The sequence below is a fragment of the Gallinula chloropus genome (assembly GCF_964237585.1).
Source record: "Gallinula chloropus genome assembly, chromosome: 3".
Classification (NCBI taxonomy): domain Eukaryota; kingdom Metazoa; phylum Chordata; class Aves; order Gruiformes; family Rallidae; genus Gallinula; species Gallinula chloropus.
In genome coordinates this window covers 66,659,581-66,678,502 of record NC_140087.1, presented here as the reverse complement: position 1 = coordinate 66,678,502, position 18,922 = coordinate 66,659,581, and the positions used below count along the sequence as shown (strand labels likewise).

The 18,922-nt window shown below is 43.6% G+C and overlaps 1 protein-coding gene across 1 annotated transcript in view; it reads right to left on the bottom strand.

Annotated features, from left to right (window-relative positions):
• Positions 1-2,302: 2,302 nt before the first annotated feature.
• The window catches only part of MRPS5 (mitochondrial ribosomal protein S5), a 49,718-nt gene continuing 33,098 nt past the window's right edge, over positions 2,303-18,922 (bottom strand). The window contains exons 6-11 of the mRNA XM_084262272.1: positions 11,686-11,776; positions 8,275-8,321; positions 7,573-7,630; positions 6,749-6,811; positions 4,031-4,167; positions 2,303-2,876 (exon numbers count right to left, since the gene is read on the bottom strand). Of these exons, the coding sequence (XP_084118398.1) occupies positions 2,652-2,876; positions 4,031-4,167; positions 6,749-6,811; positions 7,573-7,630; positions 8,275-8,321; positions 11,686-11,776 (621 nt within the window). The 3' untranslated portion in view covers positions 2,303-2,651. The remainder of the gene's footprint in view (positions 2,877-4,030; positions 4,168-6,748; positions 6,812-7,572; positions 7,631-8,274; positions 8,322-11,685; positions 11,777-18,922) is intronic.

Sequence of the window (18,922 nt, the reverse complement as noted above, 5' to 3'; positions counted from 1 at the left end):
TCCTCCCATGAAAATACTTGTCTGGGGATAACAGCTCATTGGTGGCTCCCCAGGTGAGACAGTCGTCTCTGCTGCAGGCTGCCTACACAGGGCTGGCCCTTTGTTGACCACAGGGGCCTTGCCTGCAGAGCAGCTTCCAGCCTGGACCATTACAAGGGGCTGCTCCATCCCAGGCTCTGCCTTTGCTCAGACCCACCTCGTGCCATTTCATTAATCCTTCCCCTCCCTGAGATTCCCTTGCAGTCCATTCTTCAAAAGCCACAGATCAGGTGGCTCTTTCCTCAGAGCGCTTACAGGCCCCACTCCCACAGCAGAAACCAGCGGCACTATTGCATCCCTGCAGCCACCACAAGATTTTAGCTGGTAGTGTAACTGGAGTTCCCATCTCTGCTCTTCCCCAGCTTCCTTGGGAAAAACAAGGAGGGCTGCAGGCAAATGCTCTGGAGAGGAGGCAATCAGCCTTCAGTTACATAAGTACCCACTTGCAGGCAGGCAAAAACTCAGCTCCTGTGATAACAACATACTTACAACCATATTCATTAACTATACCCAGATTGTAATCTTGGTTCATCCTGATTAAATAGTTTCTTAACCACAATGCTGGACACCCTGCTTACAGCAATGCAATGGGATAGCAGCACTGCCATTGTCTCCTGAATTGTAGAAGACGTTGCTTTGTCTGAAAGCAGCTTAACAGAACATTGTGGCCAGCTCCAAGGAAAGCGTAGGCGTTTCTGCTGTGTCTCACCTTACAGCCAGCTTTATCCCTGAGCAATGAGCAAACTGGGCAAAACAGCTGCACAAGCATCTATATTAACTCGAGATGGGAAAACTGCTGTGGTCCATTCCCTGCCTCTGCTCTTTGCACCCAGACCACAGCCCCCACACTGCGCTCCTTGTTCTCCCTTATGCCAACAGCATCAAGCACTGAAACCCCATTTGCTTTGAGGACAGGGATGGAAATGCCTTATTCCTAACTCATGGACATGCTCAGACATGAGCTACTGTCCTGTGGATCAGAGAAGAGCCCTAAACCTCCTCCAGAGAGCAGAAGCAAGGCTGACGAGTCCTGAAGACCCTCAAGGGAGCAGATGTAATGTATGTTTGTAGATCCCTGCTCAGCAAAGACAGGCTGGGACCCTTGTGCCAAGGGATGGCACCTCAGCAACTCAAGATCTGGGAAAATGTGGTGTGAGATCTGTTTGGGTCGCACAAGGAGCAGCATCCGGGGCACGTAAAGAAGAGAAGAGCTAGAAGACTTCACAACTTGCTCTGTATTGGGTACTGTCAGCCAAGGACCTGTCCCTACAGCTTGCCTGTCTTCAGCTCTTCTCTGCCCAACTCTGCCATCTCCCCCCACTATGCAGATGGGGCATTGACATCACCCACATCCTGCACTGTTGCGCAGTAGTGGCCTTGTATGACCTCCTGTGACACCATCACGATGGTGGGGGGAGCAGGGCTTTTCTGTATGTGCTGAGTAAGGAAATGCAAGAACAGAGTGCCAGGCAGCAGGAGGACATGTCCAAGCACCCACCAACCAGGAGCACAAAGGTTAATTTCTGAATTCTTTTACAGCTTGGATTGCTCTAACACTGTTTGGGTTCAGTTCCAGTGCCTCTTTTCCCATACCCAAGACAAACATTACGCCCCAGCATGTGGATGCAGAGTCCTTTTGTCTTCTGGTGGGACTTGGGTGACGGATCCTCCAACCAGTGAGCTAATCTAGCATCTGGCATGTACCTCTGTGTGCTTCAGTTGGAGATCTGATACATGAAGGGGTTTACTCCATTTCCAGTCAGAGGCTGGCATGTACCACAGACCATTTCCATTTTCCTTTAATCCTCTGAGAGCTGTAGCACTTTTGAGTCCTGGGTCACGTCCGAGACTCTACTGTGCTCAGTGCAAAACTGGCTGAAAATGAAGTTAGCTGCAGAGTACTGTAAGGAAGGCTGGGCTGCAGATTTTGGACTGGACTTCCCATGTCAGACAAAACACTGCCATATCTGGTGGGAGACTGTGGGGTGGCTGTCTCACATATTTGGGTGGTTATTTGCAGGACTAGTGTTTGCACAGCTCCATCTGTTGTGCACCATCACCTTGCCCCTCTTGCCCCCCACCAGGAGACACACAACTTTTACTTTCTGATTTCACAGTTCCCCCACCATAACAAGCGAGCCTGGGGAGGGATAGAGAGAGCGTGCACGTGAACTCCCGCTACTGTTGCTTGCTTGAAGATCTCCCTGAAATTGGCAGTTTGCAAAGAAGACCCCGACAAACCCACACTGAACTCATTCTGAGGATTCTTTATTGCTTTCACAATCTTATCTTTTCAGTAGTTTTCAAAGAGCTTGTCCAAGAAATGTGGGATCTGTTGACTAAACATCACCTTCTGGAATCGAGCAAAGGCATGAAGTCAAAAGCAATGTTCACTGGCTGTTTCTGCCTGAATGTCCCTAGTTGAATGGTGGTCAAAAGAATTGTGGGAAACCAAACAGTGTTACTGGCTGGTAGCGATGGAGCAGCAATATGAATGGTAGGAGAGAGCTAGTGGTGCCCTCTGCTGAAATGCAAGCTGAGACAACCTGTCCACTTGGGCTGGGCTTTCCCAGTTGCATCTCTGAGCAGAAGAGACAGAGGGACTGAAGCTCTTAGCATACAGCCCGTTTGACATTCACCCAGGGAGATTTCTTCATTCCCTGAGCTGCTTTCACCTCACTCCACTCCAGCTTTGTGTCTGGAACCTCATCTTCAGGCTCGGGATCCTCACGGATCGTCCCCTCAGGCAGGGCCACGACGATGGGCAGAGGGCCCTGCTCCTCCCGAAACTCCACTACACAGAGGTTCTTCTGGTTGGCTAACTGTTGGTGAGTCTCCTGGGAGCAGGAATGAGAAACGATAATCACAATGACGACACGCAGCGGTGGCTTACTGCAGGTCAAACTCTACACAGTATAGGGGGTAGGGAAAAAACGAGAAGTAATTCACTAATAAAGAGTTCAAACACTGCACAAATTAAATGACTCCTCAGGTTCATCCTCACGGGTGTCGTAATCGCCTAAGCAGCAGTTCAGGTAGCTGCAGTTGTCACCCTAGAAGAGCGTGCTTCTGGAAAGGACTGTCCCAACAAGGCCCATCCTGCTCATGAAGCTGCACGTTGGCATGTTAGTATCACGCAGTAAGTTCTGTATGTCTTTAAATGGATGTGAATTTTGCTTTGACAACAGTATACTGCTTCTTACTGCCCTGACAGGTAGTGTCAGCTAATACATGAGTTTAACATGATTTTCAACCGCACCGCTTCCTCACGTGCAAGTTGTTTTGTTAACACCCCTGTTTTACACAGTAAGTGTCTGCTGGGAACAGGGAATTTCTCTCAATCATGGCAGTTAAGAAAACCAACCCAGTGGCATCTCTCAAAGCAATAATGTGTGCAGCAAGCCCTTCTTCTACTCTGCTATTTGCTCCGTGGAAGACTTCCTGGTGATAATGCACTGAAAATACATGACAGACTTCCTGATTAACCTCGGATACTGTCTAATGAGGTAGTTACAGATGTGAATCAGAGAGGATTGTCAACCCCCATCCTCCCAAGGCCAAAGTGAAAAGGTTGGCTCGGAGAGGTGACAGATTTGCCAACTGCAGCTCCGCAGGGCTATCCTGGGAATGCAAGCAGCGAAATCCTGGCAGCTAAGAAGATTCTACAACCCAGTGGGATAACCAGGACTTTCCAAAGGACCGACTCAGGATCCTATGTCAAATGTCACTGAAAATGCTACAAATGAAAGCCCATTAACTCAGACGTCCCTGGAGGCTCTTGGCTGCGGAGCAGGCAGAGTTACATGCAGCTGTTTCTGACTGGACAGCTTCATACAGCTGCTGAGGAGCAACTATTCACATGCTGACTTTGTTTGCTCTTTGGAAAATGACTTCATTGTAAGCACAGAATATAAACTGCTTGACTACTAAGACTAGCAATCCAGTTCTGATCCCTGACCTAATGTATAGAACCACTGACAGTGCAATCTACCTGTTGCGTCAGGCCTTTAAAGAGAGCTCTGGTGATGTTCATCAAGTTTTTGGATCCAGAAACCCTGGCATACATGTCTTGAATGCCAATTAGTTTGCAGATGGTCATGATAGCTCGGTGGCAATGGAGACCATGCCCTGAGGGGGAAAAAAAAAAGAAGTAAATTATCATTATGTGATTCCTTGCAATCACACACCTTACCTAAGGAAGAAGGGATGACTCAGATCTCCTCTTGGTTACTATTTCTGTTGCCTAGCACGTTAGAACATATATCTTAAAAGTATAGAACATATCTCTCTTAAAAATGGCAACACCATTCTGGGAGACTTCCCAGTCGTTGGAGCCATGCTAACACAAAGATCATGGGATTTTTATACTAAATATACCTTACCTAACATATTGCAAACTTAAATTAAAATGTCACCACCTACAAACTCATAATGTAAACCCATAAAAACCCACAACCTGAAGAGCTGTTTAATACCACAGGTTTGGGTAGGATTCCTTGGATGTACCACTGGGAGCTTTAGAAGAACCTTCCACAAACATACCCCACCACTCTGAAGAGCATTCAGCAAACAAAAGGCAGTTTCTTTTTCCCACTCAGCAGAAAAATAACACACTAGTACATCCCAAACCTAAGAATTATGAAAGCAGTAATAAAAATTAGCAAGGAAGCGAGGCAAGACGGTTCCTTGGAAGAGCATTAAAAAAGCCTTTCCAAGAGGAGAGGATCCAAAGGTAACTGCACATCAATTACAAATGTCTCTTCTAAAAAGCAATACCTACTGAGCTTCAAAGCTGCTCCCTTCACAATTTCAGGTGACCAGCTGTCTTCCTAAGCCCAAGACTGTGCTCGACACCTCAACCAGAGAGCAGGCAGAGAAACTGGGTAAGGGATGACAAGGGAAGTCCAAGTAAGGCTGTGGGCAAAAATGCTCCACCAGAAAAGTCTGACCTGAACTCAGAACTTCTGGGAAGGAGTGTGAATGCCCACTGTCCCTGCCTGCTCACAGGGACACAAACATGACTGACAAGTAAAGGAGGCAGTGACGAGACCCAAACCTGGTCAGCCACACTAACTGATGAGAGCACATGAGAATGGTTATTCCAGGGAGGTTCTCTGATCGGGGGCCTTGTCATTTGGGAAACTGAGGGAAAAGGGGAAAAACCAGAAACAAAATGTAAACACAGGCCTGACAAAACAAACATAGGGACAATGACAGGAAACAAACATCGTCACCACTGATGGGCTATCAAGAAACTACAGGTGCCACTTTCAGGAAGATAACCTGGCCTTTGCGAGCAGTAAGCCAGTGAGCCGGGGAGACACGGACTGGGAGGGGTGTGAGGATCCATAGTGCTACACACACCCACCAGTGGCTGGAACTTGACCACAAGTCTGTCTGCCTGGTGGTGGCTGCTGGGGGAGGGGCGCGCATCTGTATCTTCCCCAATCCTGGTGTACAGGTGTTTTCACTGGCAAAGTTAAAGCTGGACTAGCCAGTAAATAAGGGGGGGCTGGGCTGGGGTATCTGGTGGACAGGGGGTCTGTGCTCGTATACCTGTGGGGCTGTGTGAACATGGAGCACATGAGGGACAAGCATGTGAGTGCATGTCTGTTAGCTAGGGAGTGTCAAGCTGGACCAGCCAGCGAGTAGGGGATCTATGCAGCAGGATCTGGGCAGGGGCCATGCTGGGCAGACAGAGGGGCCATGCTGGTACTCAAAGGATCCGCAAATGTGTGTGCTTGTCAACCCAGAGAGGGCTCTGTGTGCCTTCTGTTTCTGCCAGCCAAAGAGGAGAAGACTTGGCTGTCTATGCTTATGAGTCCCGTCTGTAGGTGCTGTTGAAGGCCAGTGTGTGGGTGTCCTGTGTTTCCTTGTGCCTCTGGGATGCAGAGTCAGTTTTACTACTGGTTGTACCTGCAAACAAATAAAGTGACAGCCGCATCACTCAGCCCGGGCAGAGGCCCTGAGTCCCTGGGCTGGGGTCCAGTGGCTGGGCAGGAGGGCCCTCGGCTGAAGGAGCTGGAGAAGGCTGGTGCACATCGAACATGACTTACCAATAGCTTTGTGGAAGGAGAGGCTTGTGAGCTATGAGCTACTAGGCATGGACTCACTACCACTCACACCTAACCTAGAGCAGTCTCAAGAAAAACTTGCCTGTACCACAACTGATACAAAAAGGAAGAACAGCATGCAAAGATGGACAGGCACACAAAATGCACTTGCGTCCCAATTCCCTCCATTTGAAACCCTGCCACCACTGCATACTGAACTACCTCTGAACCTTCTCATGAAAACAGTGATAAAAAAAATCACTGAGAAATAATGGAGTGAGCCTATGAGCTCTCCAAAGCATGGATGGTGAGAAGAAAAACCTGCAGAGCTCTTCTAAAGGCCTTTGCATCCAACATCTATACTATCAGATTTTTCCACATCTAGGTAATTCAGAGCAGAAGAAACTTAGGAAGTGTGAAAGAAAATCAGGAGTAGAGGTTCCATCAGCGTAAGAGGGACAAGCCCTGATTTACAACAACAAAGCCACACTAGCAACAGTAGGGATTTCTAATGACAAATACACCTTCAACACCTTCACCTACAACATTTAAAACATGGTAGACTAGCACCAAATGATCCATCTCTGAAGTAAGTAGACATAAATCCCAGTCAGTAACTAACAGAACCTCAACGTTTCCAGGCAGCTTCACTTTACCTTTGTTTTGCTTCTTCATGCGGATGGTTGTGCTTTTAAATTTCACCGTAATGTCATGGAAAACTGGAGGGAAGAAAATAAAAGTACACTGAACACAAAGCTACCATGACACATCAGACTGATTTCTCCATGCCCGTTCTCTCCAGCTGCTGGACTAGGTCAGCATACACAGACTGAGCCAACAGGTTATCATCTCTGACATACAAAGAGGAAAAGCACGGAGGAATTCACAGTAGAGAAGAGGTGCCCAGGCAATGTCTGACTTCCTTAACTCAAACTGTGCCAGCAGAGGCCTGATCTTGCCATTATCCTCTTTCCTGCCCACATTTTTAAAGAGCCTGATACACTGCACATTAAGCATCCAAACCTTAAGCATGGAAAAGGCAGGAGACTGAAGGGAGATGAACCTCTCTGTATTTTAATGATGACTCGTATTATGTAACATTGTCTTCGTGGACCTTCCTATAACTTCCTATGACCTTCAGACATACCTGGCCTGAAACCTCCCCCCTGTAACTCCTGGTGCAAACCCCAGTGAAAGTAAACAACATACTCATTGCAGGTAACAGTGATCTACTTTACAGAGGGGCTGACAGACTGTGCACTCTCACATTACCACTGTCTACCTAAACGGTCTGGGGCTAAGCTTTCATATAGCATACTGAAGTGACAAAATCGTGCATGACTAATAACAGCAACACAATGCATCAGATCAGAAAGGGTTTGGTTATTCTCTCTGTGTTCTCTAGTTGCAACCAGTTCATGCTGTTATATTCAGTACTTCTTGGGAGTTAAAGAAAGCCTGAAGAAATGGTAATACTTACTTGTATGGTTCTGATACAGCTCTATAAAATGTAAGCAGCGTATTGCTTTATTCTTTGCCTAGGGAATAAAAGCAGGAAGCATTTTTTATTCTTGAATTGTTCTGCAAGCTATTCGAAATTTACCACCAGTCAGTTAACTACGCAGGAAAAAAAAAGCGAATAAATAAAACAAGAAACCAACTTTGCCACATCTAAACCATTTCCTTCATGGTAATGAGAAGGCTCTCTCTAAGTAACTGCATTCTCCTAACAGATTTCATATTTTTAAAATTTTCTTAACATAGTAACATCTTAATCAAGCTTTGTGTATTTTAGCATTGCTACTTTGATGGCTTAGTTGAGCGTTACAACACAAACTAGATTAATATAGATGCACGAGTAATATTTTACAAGTCTGAAGGGGTCTTACCAAGGTTATTATGCATGTGTACCACAAAAATTCCTACACACTGACTGTACAAGCAGATCATGTGCTATCCAGATACTGGAAAATGCTAGGCAAGGAGGGGTATGTATAGGCCACGAAAAATGGAGCAGAAAGAAATTAAGTATCATTAACACGATCTTATTACTTTTATCAAGATGGACAAATCACATACGAGGACTTGCTTCTTGCACAGACTACAAAAGAAACTGATGATTTAAAAAAAAAAAAGGTGTAGGTACGAATTATTCAAGCAACAAATAATTAAATCAACATACTTTCCGTAAAGCATTCATCCTGTCAGTTGCCTTCCCCATTGCAAACCCTGTAAGACAGAAAAGAATCACTTTATTATAGAGAAACAGGAGACAGTGCCTTCAAAAAGCAAAGGGGAAAAGTCACAGAACCTCCCAACCAAGTTTAATACCTGTTATTTCCACTCCATTGCACTGATTGTACTCAGAAAATGGGCCAGAGAAAAACATGGAAACCACACACAGTAACGCTTCAGGAGTTGTGGATATCTAACAATTGGATGCTGATTGCTTCTTGTCAAATTATAAATGAATAAAGCTTAAGTTATTTCTTTTGTGTATTTGTCCAAACTTGTTCCAAACAATTGAATAGTGGTCACTGCTTCAGGAAAAAAAAAAAATACCCAGTCTTCTGTTTAAAAAGAAAGAAGGAAAGGAGTAAAAAAGAGGAAGATGGTGCAGATATGCCAATGTCCGCATAAAGAGCAGCTCCAAAGGAGACTGGGTTTCTATCAGTGAAACAGAGAATACAAAAAACAGGTTTAAGAGACCAGCGCCTTCAAAAAATGCATGTCTGTTAGAGAAAGAACAAACTGCCAGTTTACAAACTGGTGCCTAATTTGCTCTGAACCCTCAGACTTACTCCCATTTACCAGGCGAACTGCAGTAGTGATGCCAAGATTTCACAGCAGTTGCAGTAAGCTCAGAGCTGGGCATCACAGCACAACAGCTGTATGCAAATGCTGTGAAGTCACAATATATTAGAAAATGCCAAATATAATGTCATCTGGGCAACCCCAATTCAATCATTTGGCACAGGGATTAAAGTGATAAGACATTTTATGAAGAAGCTTTTCAAAAAAGACGTAAATAATTTTTTCAGATATATTTCTTTCACCTATCTTTCTGCTGGAGAACTACACCTTCCCCTCTACACAGATCTTCCTTCCCTTCAAACTGCAATTAAAATTGAGGAACATAATGTGAATCTTTCATACAAATGAAGTTCCGCAAAACTATAGTTGGCTGGAAATTCAGTTGTCTTACTAAAGCTCTCACATACATCCCATCATAGAGATACCTATTCAACTCACAATAAGAGGACACTGTATTCAAAATGTTCTGCAAACATATTGCAAGCAGAACACTCTTTACTAGAGTCATACAGCAATGCAAGTGTCATTTCCCATACTCTGTCATCAATACAATATGTGGCATGTTCCTGCCTCCTGACAGAGACAGGATTTCTCTATTATTTAGATTATTTACTTCACTATTATTAATTTCCTATTTTTTTATATGATTCTTCTTTTCATTCTGCCCAGCTGTCTGATCTCTAAGCCCACCTGATATCTAACAGGAATTTTAATGTACGTTGGTTTGTATCCACAAGAGATGGCATGAAAACTCTTTAGGAAGAAAAATCTTAGCACATTCAAGAGTGCTTCTTAAAAAAAACTTACTCTGCAACAACAAAAACTCTGGTATTTGAAAATTGAGTGAATGATAAACACTATTTCCTCAATAACAGAACTGGAAACATGAAGGAAACTCACTGCCATACAGGGTGGCCACTGAGCTCCTTTATGCTGGGATCCGGGGCTAATTAATCCACGTAAATTGCTACACCTATTACTCTGCATGCATAATTGTGCCTATTGTTCCACCTGAAGGAAATCGGAACTAAACTGAATGCCTCTGACCACTACTTTCTTTTCACAGCTTGTACTGTAAGATCCTTCATAATCTTATGTTTCTTTTGATTCTTCACACTTACTTTAGGCCACTGGCAGCATTAATATGGCTAGACTCCAAATTGTTTCCTGAAGACACTGTTATGAAAAGTAGGATGACCATAAAGTGCATTTATTTATTTATTTATTGGTTGATTTATTGATTTATTTATTTAACTTCAATAAAATAAGACATTTTCCTCAAGAGGCTGAATTGGAAGAAAATTTAAGGTCTTCTTGACAGATTCATTAAGAATTTCTGAACCACGATGCTACCTGGGACTACCATTAAGCAAGCCCTTGTTAAATAAAAGCAGTGACACTTCCACAGGACTATCTTGAGACATAGGGAGAAGAATAAAAGAGTCAGCCAGGTTTATGCTGATTCTACCTAGAAATACTAGCATTACCTGGAAAATAACCGAGAAAACACACAACCACTCATGCTGCCCTTTGCTGCCAAATGTTCATTGCTGTTAGTGCAAATGAAAATGAAACCTCAAGAGCCCCAACAACATGAAAGTGATTTTCAAAACCAGAAAGACAAATCCACACAGACTGAATCCTATTTCCTTATGACTCTATCTGCTCATGGAGGTCCAGATTAATTTGAGTTAAGCACAGGCACCTCTGTGAAAAGCACACTCAACTGCGTTTCCTTCCCCTTTAGCACAGGGGGATGAGAAGAATCATAGAATCACAGAACGTCTCAGGTTGGAAGGGACCCTTAGAGGCCATCTAGTCCAACCCCCCTGCAGTGTGCAGGGACAGATGTCCCTAGATCAGGTTTCTCAGAGCCCCATCAAGCCTGACCTTGAATATCTCCAGGGATGGGGCTTGCCCTACCTCTCTGGGTTACCTGTTCTGGTGATCCACCACCCTCATATTGAAGAATTTTTTTGCAATATCCAACCTAAATCTCCACTTTTCTAGTTGAAAACCATTACCCCATGTCCTATCACTACATGCCCTCAGGAACAGTTCTTCCCCAGCTTTCCTATAGGCACTCTTCTTGTATCGTAAGGACGCTATAAGGTCTCCCTGGAGCCTTCTCTTCTCCAGGCTGAACAAGCCCAACTCTCTCAGTCTAGCTTCACAGGAGAGGTGCTCCAGCTCTTTTATCATTTTTGATCTGCCTCAGCCTTTGGCAATTCCTTTTTCACGTGCCTGATTCTTTGACTGGAGAGTAAACAACTGCATCCTGCAGCTAGGTGCCTAAGGCTGGGCGAAACAGAAGCGGATATGCATGGCTGAATACCTTCAGGCTTTGATTTTTAAAACATCAACAGCCTCTGCAGTAAAAAGAAAGAGGGTGTGGAGGAAAGCATAGACGATTCCTTCTGGTTGGATCTGCCAGTATTGGATTATCACTCTAGAGTTAAATAAAAACAATTTTTACTGCTGGATAATACATGCTCCAAACCTCATCACATATTACTACTTTCCCAATTTCTTTTTTTTATACAAAAGAAAGTGTCCAAATGAACACATGTATAACATATAACATAACATAACATAACTTACTTTTATAGATGAAACTCAAAATTCTTACAGGTATTTCAATATTGCGCAGTGGAAAAAGGGCATTTTTTTCCTTTTTCTTTTTTTATAAAGGATAAACATTCCCTTTAAATCAGGATGCCTCCCTAAGTTCTGTTACAAACAATGATTAACCTGGCATCTTTTACATACATGCACATACCTGCAGCCCCTTTACCATTTCCAATAGCCACTAAGGCACGTATTGATTTTTTTCTGCCTTCCTTTGCCTTCATACAAAACACATTTTTCACCTGAAGGAAAAAAACAAAACAACACACAAATTGCACTGTTAGGGCACTGTCCAACTGTATTTCTTTGAAAGAGTTAGTTCACCAAAAAGGAATTACAGACGTCTGTGATGAAACCTTACAGTATTTGTCCCATCTGCGGTGGGACACCAGCTTCAAGGCATTAAATACATAAAGATTGCTAAAAATCCACATTTAGACACAGAAGTTGTTTCCTCAGCAGAGTTTTATTAGAACATCCCCATCTGTTTGTGTTTCGCTGCACAACAGAGAAAGCTCTAATGAGGCTAGCTTCATGTGATTTCAATTGTAAGGAGAAAACAAGGAGAAAAATGGGAAGTGACATTACTATCTCACTGCCCCCCTCCCATTTTAACATATTTTAGAAGCACTCTCCAGGATTGCTCAAGGCACATTGTTGCTTTACATGGGTTGAAACTTAGCACTGAAATCTACTTGCAGACTGCAGAAGACAGTCTCATTACCGAGATGACAGCTGCTAAAAAGAAGACTTCATTTGAGAGAGGGGAAGAATAAGAGGTATTTTGTTCCTGCAAGCAGAAATGTTCAGAAAAACTCTGTGATAAATTCAAGAGCTGTAAGAAAGCTATTTATTTTGGAGTGGAGGGACACAACAACAACTGGGGAGACAGGTGGCCTAATGGTTAGCATTCTGGAAATCTAAATTACCTTCTGCCTCTATGACTGCAGGGCAAGTCACTGCTTTATAATCTCCTACCTTAAATGTTCTAATACATCATCTGGGATCCTTGGTCCATGTAGCTCCCATTCAAGTTTCCATTGGTTTTGGTTATACATTACAGTATGTGGATTGGTGTGGTCCAGCCCCAGCCAAAGATGAGCACCACTCAGCTCACTCACCCCTCCCACGGTGGGACTGGGAGGAGAACAGGCAAAGGCAAACTGTGGGTTGGGGGAAGGACAGTTTGCTGGGACAGCGGAGGGAGAGGGAAACACCAACAAGCAGGACTTGTGACAGAGTACACAAACGCTGCTAACACAAAGCACAGTACCAACCCTATGACTGACTTGATGCTCAGCCAGCCCTCAGACTGTCCTGGAGCCACATGGAACTGCCCCTCCCCACTCAGCCCCTTTTATGAGGAGCATGACTTCACATGGTATGGAAAACACCCTTGGCCAGCTCAGCTCACCTGTGATGGCTTCTTGTGAAAGCTAACTCTGTCCTAGCCAAAAGCATGACATTTATTTAAATATAAGCATATACTTTTAATATAATTTTATACTGTATACAGTATATAAACAAGATATAAAGTATAGAAATACAATACATAGTACACATGAAATAACATATTGGATATTGCTTAACTCATTAATATGCACGTCTCAGAACTGCCAGCCAAAAGATACAATTTACTTCATGGTTCATTTCTCCCCTTCTCAAATGCATCAGGGACTAGTTTCTTAAGTCTCAGTATGATTTCCATAAACTATAACAACAGCTGAATTAAACAAGCATTGTTAACACATGAACTAAGCAGTGCTCCCTGCTTTTCCTTATATGTAATTCTTCAGTAAGCCAGGCCAGTTCTAGCATTATAATAATCTATTTCCAGGCTTATAAAATACTTGGTCATGGCTTAAGCATTCTTACTGAAATCCAGAAAAAAACCCACCTCAAAAATTAAAGATTTCATTGACATCATTAGGTACATATTAAGAACAACTGCTTCTTAAAGTTCCACCTTGCCTTCATTACAGATGCTGTTAAATTCAAGGTGCACGTATATTCTAGAGAGCATGTCAAAGAAATATCAGCTTTGCTAATTGCTTATTCTGAACTCTTTTTCTTTCTGCAATTTATTGCTTACAAGAACTAACCCTCCCCCCAAACTCCCCGAGATGAAAGTGCCAGTGGAAACAGGCTAGTCTGCAGACATCTAATCAAGAATTACTCTTCTCCCTTTCCAGAAGGTGGCAATAATGACACATACAAAGAGCTTTCCTAAACTGCACTTGTCAGCTGTTTCTGAGCAGCTCTGTAGGAAAATGTGTTCAGTCACCCATCACAATCAGTGCTATATGTCTCCTGAAATGCTGTGAAGGCCGTTCAAGCTCGATAATGTACACAGGCAGCCATGACTGCTGGAACAACAGCGTCCTCGGACTCTCTCTGCCAAAACCTCATGACTCCTTCTATCAGAGAAAGCAGTCCTCTTCAGGAGGGCACTCAGGAATGCTCTTCTTTCTCTTGCTGCAGAGAAAGAAGGACCTGGGAGTGCTGGTGGACAATAAGGTCTTCACCAGGCAGCACTGTTCCTTTGTGGTCAAGCAGGGCAATTGTACCTGGGGTGCATTGAGAAGAGCATGGCCAGCAGATCAAGGGAGGTTGTCCTCCCCCTCTACTCAGCCCTAGAGAGGCCTCATCTGAAATACTGTGTGCAGTTCTGGGCTCTCGGGTTCAAGAAAGACAGGGAAATTCTGGAGAGAGCCCAGCAGAATACAAGGATGATGAGGGGACAGGAGCATCTCTTGTATGAGGAAAGGCTGAGAGAGCTGGGGCTGTTTAACCTGAGGGAGACGGAGAGGGGACCTCACTTAGAAATATCTAAAAGGGTGGATGTCAAGATCATGGGGCCAGATTCTTTTCAGTGGTGCCCAGTGACAGGACAAGGAGTGACAGGCACAAACTGGAACATGGGAAGTTCCATCTTTATATGAGGAAAAACTTCTTCACCTCAAGGGTGACCGAGCCCTGGGACAGACTGTGGAGTCTCCTTTCTCTGGAGATATTCAAAACTATCCTGGATGTGATCCTGTACAACCTGCTCTAGGTGATCCTGCTTTAGCATGGGGTTGGACTAAATGATCTCCAGAGGCCCCTTCCAACCCCTATGTCCTGTGATTCTGTGAATAAAGCATGCAGCTGAAAGCCTATCATTAAACTGCACTGGAATTAATTAATATACAATGAACAAAGTACCACTTTTAAAACAGCATGACCTATGAAAAGTGACTGAAACTAAGACACAATTACCCCTATTTACTAAACTGCCAGTCAAGCCAGATTTAAAGCCAGTTTTTAAAATTTGAAGAGATGCACACTCAACCTTCATCACAGTGTATCTCAAATTGACTGTCTCACAGTATCTATTATCCAGTGATGGTAACACAAATTCAGTCTTCTTTCAAGAGCCAAGGAATGAACAGGATCTCTCAAACCCAAAATTAATTCACCTCACACATTTATTGAGGAGAAATGGCAAGCAAGTGTTTTAAAGGCAGAGTTGAAAGTGTGGAAATAGGCTGCAGTCGGAGACCAGTGGCTAAAGGTTGACGTGATTTCAAGTACTTTTCAGCTGTTATTGCACGGTTAGAAAAAGGTAAAAACCCCAACCCTTCCCAAGGGGTTTTTGTCTTCTAAACACACAAGGGAAGAGGCCAAAATGACTGCCCTTGGAAAGCCCTCCTTTCTAGAAATTATATTCTAGCCATTCTAGAGGAACTTGCCACCTCTAGGCCACACTCTTGACTATTCTTTTGCTGCTGTTACGTAGAGGACAGTGTCTGTACAAGCTGATCCCCTCATGGCGTAAAGTCCTCTGGTCCCAAGACCTCTCTAAGGAACAAAGTGAGTGAAGAGAAAATGAGACGAGGGTGCAGAGCTGAAATAAAATCACTTCCATGCAAGTGAGCCTAGAGAGGCTCAGGGACACAGCTAAAAGGTTTGGGAAGCCAGTTACGCAAAAGAATTGAGTAATTGTAAACAAAAATCAAGCACGGTGAAGGTCCATTAGTGGGAAAAATAAATACTCCAGTTGCTGGCACTTAGGCCTTCCCACCCACACCCATGCATAGCGTCCCTAGCCCAAGAAAACAGAAATTGAGTATAATCATAGATTCACAGAATGGTTAGGGTTGGAAGGGATCTTAAAGATCATCAAGTACCAACTCCCCTGCCATGCACAGGGACACCTCTCACTAGACCAGGCTGCTCAAGAACATCGGGATAGATTATACTGATCAGGCCCAGGTCATGGCAAGGCAAGCATACTGACCCGCCCTGCTTACATGCAAGCCACCCACATCCCTCTCCTTTGTCCACATTTGTTCCTCCTCAAATCACCTAGATCCTTCCCTTGCTCCCCTTGGTTCCTGCCCTAGACATCTTGTGTAATACTGAAATATTCCTCCCCTGAAGTTCATAATGTGCCCCCTACCCTTTGGCAGTAACACCCCCCCACGCTCTGCGGGGTTCTCTGGAGAGCTTAATCTTTATAGACATCCCCTGTGGACCGTGGGGCTGAGGCTAGCTACCCCAGTATAGGCCCAGGAGGAGCCAAACGGGGTGTCTTTTTCTCCGAGTCTGTAATTTTGGTTCCTTTGCCTGCCTCTGTGGTGATGAGCCACTGCTGCAGTTATGGCTCTCCTGTGATGGTTCTGGGAGGAGTACCGGCAAGATGTTACTTGAGTTCCTCTACTTGCTGTTGCCTCCGTGCTCCTTTGCATGTGGGCAGACAGGCCTTTTATCCCATTAATTAATACTCAGTATTCTCTCCATCTTGGCCATCAGTAGAATAAATAAAGTACTCATCTCTTGAAGAATTTGATTCAGTAGCTACAACCTCTGAGAAGCAGGAAGATCAGCACCAGCCATCCTGTTCATGGTGCATCCATGCCTCGTGGACATAGGGAGTGGAGAAACTGCAATACAAAAAATAACCTGGACTCCTCTATCCCTCACACCCAGCAAAATTCTTGACCAGATACTTGAAGTGTCTTGCATATACACTGACTCATCACAGCTCTGGGATAAACCCCAAGGGCAGCTCTCATTCAAATTACTAATGAGCCCAATCTGCAGAGAAACTATTGACTAAACCAGGTTTAGTGCTGACAGTTTTCTCCCATCACATGTGTGAAATCCTCTCTTATCACTCACTAGGAAAAATAACATAGCTCAAATGCCATACTGACACAGCGTGTGTCTAAATGTGGCTTTATACTAGAGCTCACATCTGATTGGTTTGGATTAACCCCACAATAACGCATGCTGAAAGCCATACTACATCTGAAGTGGCTTTGTTCCCTTTTGAAAAGATGATCTTTAATTATGCCAAATTATAATTCACTTAAAAGCTTCTGAATGTTCTAAATGCCAATTATTTCATCCACACCAGGCTGACAGGTAAAAGAGATAAAGACTTAATTATTTAATCAACAGAACCACCCTAAACTCTACTTTAAAGGCAGGCCAAAACTCTTGAGAACTCCAAGACTATCAGAAATAAGTTCTAGTGCACAGTTCTGACCTCTCATTCTTTCCTGTGACAGGTTGCTTCAGATGCTACCTTAAAAACTGTCTGAAAATGTCATTGTCAGTCTGAAGACAATGCCAGTATCATCAAGCGAACAGAAAACTTCCCTGCAGTTATAAAAGCAAAAATCTAGAGTTCCAGAAGTATTTCTGAACCAACATCTCATTTGAAGTAAATTATGATTCAGAGAGTATCCTGTACACCATATAATTTTTCAGTCAAGGATGTCAAATAATGGATCTCAGACACTGTAATTTCATGCAGCATTTCCTTTTCACAAGTCTCTTTTATTGCGCCCTTTGCAAAAACAATAGCGAGAAAACAATTTCCAGTGACTTAGAGAAAGAAACAAAGGCTTCAGATAGCATATTAAGGAATATTCTTTTTGTCACAAGTAGCAAGTCTATCAAGATTAATTCTGTGGTCTTAAACCAAACATGTACTCATGGGGGTTTCGCTACTTTGTGGAAAGTTGAAACTATGGCTTTATATTCTATTAACAACGCCTTGCTGCACCTAGACAATTTATTTTTGTTCAGTGGATGCAGAACAAATGACTACAGTGATATAAATCTCTCCTGTGTTCATATTCCCCACAGATACCTCTACAGTTACACACACTTTTGTGATAACACATTTGGAAATACCTAAACAAGGTCCTTCTTATAATTTTGACCAAACAAACTTTTGTTCTTCTGACTTTACCCCTGCTTCCCATGTGCCAACATAAAGCTATTGTTCTTAAGGCACATCACTTCTCCGTGGCTTGGTAAAGAAAGCCTAGATGTTCCTTGTGCCACCATCCCTGAACAGTCCCCGAACGGAATGCGAGTCCCCACACAACTGACCTTCTCTACTGCCCCAGTGGTATTTGCTAGGGATATTTGCTGGATTCAGGTGATTAAATAAGTACAGGTGACATTCAACTGCAAGAACATAAACCTTGAAATGTCTGTTAATCTCTTCGAGCTAGGAATGGCAATGGTTCACTCTCCTCCTGCTCAGGTTTGGGCTAACTTACAGCTCATGCTAAGGCATGATGTACAATGGGAGCAGCTTACGTGGAAGAGAGGGCAACATGCAACCACCATGGCCAGGAAGGGTGAAAGGCCATTATGCAGTCACTGCCCCCTGCAGCCACCATCTTTGCATATGTAAGTGTTAAAAAAGATCTTTGTCTTCTCTTCTTCCCTCTCTTCTCACACTCTTAGAAAGTAAAACCAAACAAAACTCACCCAAACACCCAGAAGAAAAAAGGTCCACATACAATTCTACCTACCACATAAGAAAGAACGAGCAGTAATACAAACATCCCAGTCAGTACCCAGCCCTTGACATAGGAAGCTCTGTATGTGAACCAAAGCACCAGTGCACGTCTTCCTGCAGCAAGCAGCTCTGGCTTTAACGATACTATCAAAGTCTCTATCACAAACTGAATGTATTGCCTCACTCAAACTTCTTTAGCTAACCTGTAATCTTCTGTAATTCAAGATTCAGAAACAAATTAATGTGTTTTTTTGTTTCAAAATGACAGCACCATGTCTTAGCCTCTGGCTGGAGAAAGGAATTATTCTGATACTGGAAAGGTTGGACTGACCCAGTTACAGTGAGGCCAAGCTTCCATAAATTTCCTCAAGTTTTCTTTATTAGAAACAGATAATGAAACAAAAAAAAAATCATGAACATAATAGTAAATGATTAAAAGGCAGGGTTTTCATAACTGGCAGAGGGAAACTTCAGTGTTGGACAAACGAGATGAGATGTCTTTTGCAATGGGCATTATCTTGTTCCCTAGAAAGCTCCCGCTCACAACAGATTCAAAGGGCTACTCACCTCATGTTTTACACTT